Genomic DNA, 10,840 nt, shown 5'->3' on the forward strand with positions numbered 1-10,840 from the left:
CTCCTTTATCCCTGAAATGGCAGTGTTGCCAGTCGAAGGGTGTTGGGATTGCTACAGATCTGATGCACTCCTCTCATGCAAAATGAGTGGCAACAACCACTCCTTGTGTGAGACCACCTAAGGCAAGTAATTCCTTATTGCCACTCAAAAGTACACCCATGGCAAATTTTAACACCCACCAGGTGTTGCTATACAGCTCCTGCTCCCTTGGGGCATGGAGCCCTGGAGACAATAATGCCTCCTATGGTACTTTCATTGCAGAAATTCAGATAAATCCCCCAAAAGGGGCAGAGACACTTTATAGGGCACAGTGAGCCAGGACTACACCTACAGGCCTTGCTTGCCTGTGCATGTGGAGCCTTTTACTCTCAATGCCGTGGCAGACAGATGGGGAAGCCACACAGAGCTCTCACATTACACCTCTGTGTAGGGGACAGTGGTTAAAAATGAGGCTACCTTCTTGAACTTCAAATTCTCCACTAAACCATGAGTGGCATGGAGAAACTGCACAGTTTGCTGTCTCATCCACTCAAGACTGGGGGCTATTGAAGGAAGCCTGGTCTGAACAAATAAAGGGAGTTTTTCTTTCAGCTTGAACAGCAGATCTGTTGAACTTCCTCCTTAGGGAAGAACAAGAATTCTTCCTGAGGATGTAAACATTTTAGCTGTATTCAGGAAGACCTGAAGAGAAGAGAAAGATCTATCAGGAAGAGAAAGATTTATCATGGATCACTAAATAGAGCAACTAACTGAGGCTCAGACAATTCCCTAAATTAACAAAGTCTGAGGTTGGGAGAGTATTTAAGGAGGTGAAAAGGAATCACACTTACTTGTTGGGTTTGCATTTCTCCTTTGTGTCTGCTACAGCCTCTGTGGAGGAGAGACTTTGGGGCTAAATTAACCTTAGTCCTGAACCAGAACTGCCATTCTGGCCATCTTCATGTCACTGTTTCAAGGGAAAGAAAATTGTTTCTTGACAGCCTGTGTGGCAAAAGAAATAGTTTAGCTCTTTTTCTTTCCAGTTTTGATCATATTTTATCATTATGTTTCTGGTTTGGGGACTTTCTTGCCTTCTCTGGTTTGTTGTGACTCCCATAGTCCAGCTGGAAGATGGCTCATGGATTGGCACCTCTGAGATCCTTCTTGCAGACAGAGAGAGATTAGATCTCACTGAAGGAGCATCGCTGACAGGTCAACAGGAGCCACTGGAGAGGCTCACAGAATTAGCTCAGAGCCAGCTGCCCTCACAGCTCCCTCGTGCCTTTGTTGCAGAGTCAACTCAAGGTAAAACGGGAGAGCTGCTGTAACACAACAGCACCCGCAGCTCTTACCCACACACTCCCACTCTGGAATGTGGGAGACTTCAAACTCTTGTTGCCTTCTAGTAGAAGGAGTAGGTGAAATGTTGGGCTAGCACAGCAGTCAGCAGCCAGGGCAACCACTGCACAGCTAAGGGCTATCTTCCAGCTCTCCTTCTAGTTAGACTAAACTGAGAGGAGCTAAGATATGTGTTGACACCTTGAGCTAACCTTTCTTTTGGTGACCAGTCAAGGTTTGCTCCTTCAGTAGCTCTGTTTACAACTGTTCAAGCCCCCAGTCAGTCACTTTTCCAGTGAGTAAGCAACTTTTTTTCTTCTCCTTATGGAGAAAACCAAGAAAAATTGTGGTTAGGAAATACCATTTTAGCCACTTCCATCTGTATTTTACAGAGAAAACCTCTTCATTCATCCCTTACCCCTCCAGTCCTTTCCACGGCAGTCTTATGAAGAGATATTTTCTAGATTTTTCATCTTTATGGTTTTCTCTTCTTTCAGACATGCTGTACAATCCTGGGCCCCAATCCTGCACTCAGGCTGATGATGACTTCTCTGTTCCTGGGAGTGTTTCTGCCTCTTACTTGAGCGATGCCATCTCAGCCTGGCACTCTGGAAGGCCCACAAACTGGACCATAGATCAACTTGTCCACCATCAATCCTTCTGCCTGAAGTCTGACTGACTCTTTTGCTGTAGATGGAACAACCAAAGGACACTTCTTGTTGGACATTATTTGCTCTGTGGTTCAAACATTAACTTCTGCCCATAATTCTGGATGAGCAAAGTCAGGTGGATACAACAAGGTCAGTAAAAAAGAAAATCCCAAAATTCTTGTAGACATAAATAGACGTTTAAAAAGTGACTAGGACTTTCCTCTGAGCAACGTTGAAACCTTTGCAAGAATACAGAACTACAAATATTTCCCACTCCACAACCCCTGGGAAATGCTAATACTCAGGTATTTCTCCAGAAAGCACCACACCCACCCACAGCTTGACATGCAGCCTGGCCAGAGGAGGGCTGTGAGCTCATGGCCGTGCCTGTGCTCTCCATGGCTGTCACACTGCTCTGTGCCCTGAAGTCCATGAAGACCTCATCCCTTCCCAGCTGCCCACAGGTTCCACTTTGACCCCATGCTAACCACCACTTTCCAGCTAAAGGTTAATTACTCCAAGGGACATTTCCATCCAAGCTGTTGCCTGCAGCTTGCAATCCCTGCCTGAGTGCTATTTTTAGACCTACTCCTTAGTTATTATTGATCCCAGTAACCCTCTGTTAATTAGATACACATAACACACACAGCATTTGCAATTCATTTGTCAATCCCATTCAGCACCTCCCTCTCCTGAGATGTAATTTGAAGCCCTCCTTGAATCAAGCTATTGATCTTTCCCAGCAACTTTGCTTATAGGAGTCTCTGTGTTGCAAACTATTTATAGATTCTTCTTCTTCTCGCGCTCTCCCTTGGGGAATCAGAAACGGGCAATGGTAATAAGACTTCTATTTTAAGGAGTTGGTCAAAACTAGATATTTCCTCTTTTCTTCTTCTTTCCCCTCCTTCCTCCTGTTGCTGTTGTGTGCAGGTTTCCTTTGGCAGGCAAGACCTTTGTGCTCCATGTGGTGCTGTAACAATTCTGGTAATGCTCAGGTGATGCGATGCGGAATTTGCCTTGGGTTGAAATCTTGTTTGCTGAATTAATTAAATTAATTCCTCCTCCTCTCTGCTTTGTGACCTCTTTTGTCCGCTCAGCCCGACGTGCACCTTTCAGTCTTCTCAGCCTGCAGATTTGATCCATTTGCAAGCCACTGCGTTTGCATTGCCCCCTTGTAGCTCAGGAAGGGCAGGCAAGGGCTTTGGACAATGTGTAGTCAGGAGTGAGATAGATGGAGTTGCTTTTAGGGATGGAGGATGACCATAACAAGCCCTGCAATCCTAGGATTTGAGAAACACCTTGTTGTGGCTTAACCCAGCAGGAAGTTCAATACCACAAAGGCACTCACTCACCTTCCCCCATCACCCCAGTGGAGTGGGGAAGAGAATTGTAATGGTAAAGGTAAAGAGAGAACTGGAGAGACAAAGGTAAAGAGACTCGTGGGTTGAGATAAGAACAATTTACTAACTGAATAATAATAATAATAATAGAAATACTAACAACAACAACAATAATAATAATAATGTATACAAACAAGTGATGCACAGTGCAATTGCTCACCACTAACGACAAAATTGTCCCTGGGTATTGATTCTGTTGGAGAGAAACCCTGAAACCACAACCCCAGAGGAGAGAGAGAATTGCCCGGTCAACTCCCATCTATAAACCGAGCATGATGTTGCATGATATGGAATGATAAAAGGACTGGCCAGTTTGGATCTGCTGGTTTGGCTATGCCTTCTCCCAGCTTTTGTGCACCTGCACAACAGCAAAGCATGGGAAGTTTGATTTCTTAGCAGCAATTTAAAACACCAATGCATTATCAATATTCTTCTCATACCAGATCCCAAAGTAAATCCAAAACACAATGCTATTATATCTACTATGAAGAAAATTAGCTTGATCCCAGTTGAAAGCAGGACAGACTGAGGCTCACGAGACATCAGAAGCATGTCAAGTGAACAGCTGGCTGAGGAAGAGAGTTCTCCCCCTTTACTCTGCTCTGGTGAGACCCCACCTGCAGTACTGTGTCCAATTCCAGAGTCCCCAAGATAAGAAGGACATGGAGCTGTTTGAGATAGTCCAGAGAAGGGCCATGAAGATGATTAGAGGGCTGGAGCACCTGTCTTATGGAGACAGGCTGAGACAGTTGGGGCTGTTCAGCATGGAGGAGAGAAGCCTCTGGAGAGGCCTTAAAGGACCTTCCAGTGCCTGAAGGGGCTACAGGAAAGCTGAGGAGAGACTTTTTACAGGGGCATGGAGTAATACAAAGAGGGTAAACAGTCTCAAACTGAAAGAGGATAGATTTAGAGTGGATATTAGGAATAAATTCTTTCCTGTGAGGGTGGTGAGGCACTGGCACAGGTTTCCAAGGAAAGTTGTAGACGTGCCATCCCTGGAAGTGTTCAAGGACAGGTTGGATGGAGCTTGGAGCAACCTGGGCCATGGAAACATTCTATGGTTCTATAAGCAGGTCAGCCTTAATTGAGCAAGGCTGAAAATCCCAGATGTAACACAGGAGGAGGCCTGCAGTTACCATAGGCAAGGTGACACCAGCAGGGACAGGCTTGTCTCAGGGTGTACGTGAAAGCAGCCCTAGGCTTCTGTGGTAACACCTGCTGCTGAAAATCTGATGGCAAAGAGGGAGTGAGGTGTGCCAGGAGGAGCTGAGTGGGACACAGGGAGGGACCTGAAGCCTAGGCTGCCCAGGGAAGTGGTTGAGGCTCCATCCTTGGAGGTGTTTAAAAGACATGTAGATGTGATGCTTAGAAACGCGGTTTAAGCATTGGACTTTGTAGGGTTGGGCTAACGGTGGGACTCAATGATCTTAAAGGTCTTTTCTAACTGGAATGATTCTGTGATTCTATGACTCACAGTGGGCCTGGAGCAGCCATGGGGATGGCAGCTCCCCCAGCAGGGTGCTGGCTCAGGAGTCACGGGGCTGGGCTCTGCAGAGCGGGGCTGGCGTGTGTCTGAGGATCCCTGTGTGTGCCTGTGCCCGGGAAAGGTTGTGTTGTTTGGGGAAGGGGCTGTGTGGTGTGTGGGGGGGACAGGGGTGGTGTGTGGAGGGCTGTGGAGCGGATGTGTGTGTGAGGTTGTGCCTTATGCAGTGGGCTTGGGGAATGTTATGTGGTGTGTTTGGCCGGGGATGGAATTTGGGCTGCGGTATGTGCAGGTCGGTGTGTGTGGAGGGCTGTGAGTGGAACTGTGGGGGGTGTGTGGCTTTGTTGGTGTGGGATGATGAGGCACAATGTGAAGCTGTGGTGCATGTGCGTGGGGCTGTGGTGTGTGGGGCTGTGGTGTGTGGGGCTCTGTGTGTGGGGCTGTGGTGTGTGGGGCTGTGGTGTGTGGGGCCGTAGTGTGTGGAGCTGTGGTGTGTGTGGCTCTGTGCGTGGGGCTGTGGTGTGTGGAGCTGTGGTGTGCAGGGATGTGTGTAGGGCTCAGTGTGTGGGGCTGCGGTGTGTGGGAATCTGTGCGTGGAGCTGTGGTGTGTGGGGCTGTGGTGTGTGGGGATGTGTGTAGGGCTCTGTGTGTGGGGCTGTGGTGTGTGGGGCTGTGGTGTGTAGGGATGTGTGTAGGGCTCTGTGTGTGGGGCTGTGGTGTGTGGGGCTGTGGTGTGTAGGGATGTGTGTAGGGCTCTGTGTGTGGGGCTGTGGTGTGTGGGGCTGTGGTGTGTAGGGATGTGTGTAGGGCTCTGTGTGTGGGGCTGTGGTGTGTGGGGCTGTGGTGTGTAGGGATGTGTGTAGGGCTCTGTGTGTGGGGCTGTGGTGTGTGGGGCTGTGGTGTGTAGGGATGTGTGTAGGGCTCTGTGTGTGGGGCTGTGGTGTGTGGGGCTGTGGTGTGTAGGGATGTGTGTAGGGCTCTGTGTGTGGGGCTGTGGTGTGTGGGGCTGTGGTGTGTAGGGATGTGTGTAGGGCTCTGTGTGTGGGGCTGTGGTGTGTGGGGCTGTGGTGTGTAGGGATGTGTGTAGGGCTCTGTGTGTGGGGCTGTGGTGTGTGGGGCTGTGGTGTGTAGGGATGTGTGTAGGGCTCTGTGTGTGGGGCTGTGGTGTGTGGGGCTGTGGTGTGTAGGGATGTGTGTAGGGCTCTGTGTGTGGGGCTGTGGTGTGTGGGGCTGTGGTGTGTAGGGATGTGTGTAGGGCTCTGTGTGTGGGGCTGTGGTGTGTGGGGCTGTGGTGTGTAGGGATGTGTGTAGGGCTCTGTGTGTGGGGCTGTGGTGTGTGGGGCTGTGGTGTGTAGGGATGTGTGTAGGGCTCTGTGTGTGGGGCTGTGGTGTGTGGGGCTGTGGTGTGTAGGGATGTGTGTAGGGCTCTGTGTGTGGGGCTGTGGTGTGTGGGGCTGTGGTGTGTAGGGATGTGTGTAGGGCTCTGTGTGTGGGGCTGTGGTGTGTGGGGCTGTGGTGTGTAGGGATGTGTGTAGGGCTCTGTGTGTGGGGCTGTGGTGTGTGGGGCTGTGGTGTGTAGGGATGTGTGTAGGGCTCTGTGTGTGGGGCTGTGGTGTGTGGGGCTGTGGTGTGTAGGGATGTGTGTAGGGCTCTGTGTGTGGGGCTGTGGTGTGTGGGGCTGTGGTGTGTAGGGATGTGTGTAGGGCTCTGTGTGTGGGGCTGTGGTGTGTGGGGCTGTGGTGTGTAGGGATGTGTGTAGGGCTCTGTGTGTGGGGCTGTGGTGTGTGGGGCTGTGGTGTGTAGGGATGTGTGTAGGGCTCTGTGTGTGGGGCTGTGGTGTGTGGGGCTGTGGTGTGTAGGGATGTGTGTAGGGCTCTGTGTGTGGGGCTGTGGTGTGTGGGGCTGTGGTGTGTAGGGATGTGTGTAGGGCTCTGTGTGTGGGGCTGTGGTGTGTGGGGCTGTGGTGTGTAGGGATGTGTGTAGGGCTCTGTGTGTGGGGCTGTGGTGTGTGGGGCTGTGGTGTGTAGGGATGTGTGTAGGGCTCTGTGTGTGGGGCTGTGGTGTGTGGGGCTGTGGTGTGTAGGGATGTGTGTAGGGCTCTGTGTGTGGGGCTGTGGTGTGTGGGGCTGTGGTGTGTAGGGATGTGTGTAGGGCTCTGTGTGTGGGGCTGTGGTGTGTGGGGCTGTGGTGTGTAGGGATGTGTGTAGGGCTCTGTGTGTGGGGCTGTGGTGTGTGGGGCTGTGGTGTGTAGGGATGTGTGTAGGGCTCTGTGTGTGGGGCTGTGGTGTGTGGGGCTGTGGTGTGTAGGGATGTGTGTAGGGCTCTGTGTGTGGGGCTGTGGTGTGTGGGGCTGTGGTGTGTAGGGATGTGTGTAGGGCTCTGTGTGTGGGGCTGTGGTGTGTGGGGCTGTGGTGTGTAGGGATGTGTGTAGGGCTCTGTGTGTGGGGCTGTGGTGTGTGGGGCTGTGGTGTGTAGGGATGTGTGTAGGGCTCTGTGTGTGGGGCTGTGGTGTGTGGGGCTGTGGTGTGTAGGGATGTGTGTAGGGCTCTGTGTGTGGGGCTGTGGTGTGTGGGGCTGTGGTGTGTAGGGATGTGTGTAGGGCTCTGTGTGTGGGGCTGTGGTGTGTGGGGCTGTGGTGTGTAGGGATGTGTGTAGGGCTCTGTGTGTGGGGCTGTGGTGTGTGGGGCTGTGGTGTGTAGGGATGTGTGTAGGGCTCTGTGTGTGGGGCTGTGGTGTGTGGGGCTGTGGTGTGTAGGGATGTGTGTAGGGCTCTGTGTGTGGGGCTGTGGTGTGTGGGGCTGTGGTGTGTAGGGATGTGTGTAGGGCTCTGTGTGTGGGGCTGTGGTGTGTGGGGCTGTGGTGTGTGATCCCCGGGCAGCCAGGGGGGGACATGGTCCCCTCACTCGCCCCTTGCTGGCGGCCATGAAGAGGCAGAACGTGCGGACCTTGTCCCTCATCATCTGCACGTTCACCTACCTGCTGGTCGGGGCTGCCGTCTTTGATGCCCTGGAGTCCGACAACGAGATGCGGGAGGAGGAGAAACTCAAAGCCGAGGAGATCCGGCTCAAAGGAAAGTACAACATCACCAGTGAGGACTACAGGCAGCTGGAGTTGGTGATCATGCAGTCCGAGCCCCACCGGGCTGGCGTCCAGTGGAAATTCGCCGGCTCCTTCTATTTTGCCATCACAGTCATCACGACCATCGGTGAGTGTCTCACCTCGGGGAGGCCCTCAGGGGCCTGGGCCGGGGCTGGTTTAAACCCCCCCCCCTTGTTGTTGGGAGAAAGGGAGAAGGTGAAGGGGGCCGCGGCATGCCAAGGGTTAAGTGCTGGATGAGTTTTTTTGGCTTCCCTCCTGTATTATGTAATTCGTTGCTCTTCACGGGCACTTGTTGGACGTGGGGGTGTCCCACACCTCTTCCCTGGAGATGATGGAGCCTGTGTCTCCTGGGTGGGACTGGAGAGGAGTGGGGCTGGCCTGGTGGGGGAATTGGCATTAGCCAGGTGGCTACCACTGACCTGTTGTTGCTTGGGTGTCAAGGAGGAGGGGGAAGAGGCAGGGTGGCACTCTTCTGGGGTTCCCCTCGGGAAGAAGGAGGCCCTATCGCCATGCTCCTCCTTGCACCTTTGTTTAAGAGACATGGGGAGAAACTTAGGCAAATAAGGATGAAAACAATGAGTGCATGGGAACTGGATCAGCTGGGAAAGCCCTAGATGTGGCCGAGTGTACCCTTACTTCCTAAACTTTGTTTTGGTGTTGGCAGGGGCTGTGGTGGGGTTTCCTGCAGCCATGGTCCTATCATTGGGCCTCTCCTGGGCATTCCTATTGTATTCCTGAAGTTTTTATTGCAGTTGGAGTGTCTGCTGTGCCAACAGGTCACAGTCTACATCTCCTCTTTGTGGACACACGGTCCGACAGGCAGAGCACTGCCTGCTGTCACACCCGTGCTGCCCAGCTCTCCAGATGTGCCATTTCCCAGGACAATCGAGGGACAGTCAGTGGACAGAGCCACAGGCTGTCATTTTGTACTTCTCTGCTTCCTCCAGCTAAAGCAGAGTGCTTTGTGTAAAGTTTCCTTCCTAGCCATGAAAATAAATACCAGGATAACTAGAGACTGCCGGGTGCACACAGGACTGTGCCACAACTCTGGCTTTGGCTTGATGAGCAGGTTTGTCCTTGCTGGTTTTGTATTCAGTAGTGGTGGACGTACTGAGGTGGTTGATATGTCCTTCTCCCAGCACTTCTAGATGTTCCCCCATAAGATCTGAGGAGATCTAAAGAGACCTCTCTAGCTCAGAGGCTGTTTGATAGTGCGTTGTATTGAACAGGACACGACAGACTAGCTGTGTTCTTAATACAGAAGGACTCGCTTTTTTTATCATTTAGGGCTTGTTACAAGAAATTTGCCACCTGAAGATACTGTCAGTTTCCAGCAGAACGTGCTGTCTGCTGCCCTTTGAGCAGTGTTTACTTACATTTGTATTTGACTATGTTATACCTGAGGCAGTAAAAGATTTCCTTGGAACAGCCATCTGATAGTATAAAGCCTATTTGCCCGTACGAAGATAAGATTTTAAGCTATAACCTCCTATCTTTTTAAATTACTAGATCTATATTAAACAATGCAAATATTAATCAGCTATAGAATACAAGGTAGAATGTAACTTTGGCTGACGACTTAGGTTTCCTGCTGTTCATTACGATGCCAGAACTCTCCTTGCTCTGGTCACTGGTCCTCCCTCCCTCGATCTGTCTCTAGCAATTTATTTGCTCCAAGTGAATTCTGGATTGTCATGCCTCTCTGGATTACAACTGGGCTTCCACGCACACGCCCGTGTGTGCACTCACGGGGCCCTACACTCCTGCCCAGGAGGTGGCTGCAGCACTTTCTGGGTTCTTAAGCTCCGTCAGGGACAGGTAGAACGAGCTGGCTTTACAGCAGTTTGCTGTTGTGATCGTATTTTACACAGGAAGGAGTACAACTTGCTTGGGAAGCTTTAGCATTTTCTCCTGCAAAGAGCTGGGATTTGTTTAGGAAGCTTGGAGCACGTCAGCGTGCAGAGAATAGAGCGTGTGTTTCTGTAGGCAGAGGCACTTTGGGATGTCAGAACTGCTTAAATTTGAAACGTTTATGGCAACTAAGAACCACTGGGAGGAAGAGTGATAATAAAGAACGGTGCAGAAAGCAGGCTTTCTTTAATGATTGTTCATTTGGGAAACTCTGCTCCAAAAGGATGTGTGATCCATCTTTCAAAAGTTTATTAATAGTTACTATCTGCATCTTGCCAAACACACTTCTATTTTGTGTGTAAGTTCTTCAGTACTAAAGTGGCTTTGTGATGTTATCTGGTCTACGGGTGGTCTGGAAAAGTGAGCATGGAAGGTTTTTCTTTAATTTATTGTTTATCATAAAAGAATTTCATTCAAAGGAGAAAGAAGGACTTTCTATATACAAGTTCTCAAGAAGAGAAGATTCCTTCTCTATGTTTCTTGCACAGGACAGTGATCCCAAATGTTCACAGTAATATTTTGTGATGGTTGTTCATTTTAGTGTGACTGTTTGCACACTCTCACATACATCTCCTTCCCCTGAAGCCTCTCAGACGGGCTCCAAGCAGCACATGTACTGCTGCTGTGCTCGCTAGTGAACGTGCCGTGGTCTGTAGATGTTCCTGCAAAAGTGCATCTAACTAACCATCGCAGGCTGGTTTTTAGAACAGCCCCTCGTTGCCTAACCTAGAGAGGCACGCCCAGAACACTCCTCGCTGGACCACAAAGTCCAGCAATACGCACACACCAGCAGGCTACTTTCTGTCTGACTTAATTGCTCCCCTTGCTGTCGCCGTGCTAGCAGCATGTCTGAAGCGATTACCTCTTCTCTGTGTTGATTGCAGCCGCTGTGGCTTTAATTTAATCAGAGGCTCTTATCGCTGGCCACGGACCAGGAGCCAGCAGCTCTCGCTAGCCCGGCGGAGCCTGGAGCTTCTCCC

The 10,840-nt window shown here is 50.8% G+C and overlaps 1 protein-coding gene across 1 annotated transcript in view; it reads left to right on the plus strand.

The window, feature by feature from the left end:
* Positions 1-7,721: 7,721 nt before the first annotated feature.
* Positions 7,722-10,840, plus strand: part of KCNK9 (potassium channel, subfamily K, member 9) — an 89,175-nt gene continuing 86,056 nt past the window's right edge. Inside the window, exon 1 of the mRNA XM_009996653.1 lies at positions 7,722-8,055. Within this exon, the coding sequence (XP_009994955.1) occupies positions 7,773-8,055 (283 nt within the window). The 5' untranslated portion in view covers positions 7,722-7,772. The remainder of the gene's footprint in view (positions 8,056-10,840) is intronic.

Source organism: Chaetura pelagica, unplaced genomic scaffold (genome assembly GCF_000747805.2).
Source record: "Chaetura pelagica isolate M959 unplaced genomic scaffold, ChaPel_1.0 scaffold260, whole genome shotgun sequence".
In the NCBI taxonomy this organism is placed as follows: domain Eukaryota; kingdom Metazoa; phylum Chordata; class Aves; order Apodiformes; family Apodidae; genus Chaetura; species Chaetura pelagica.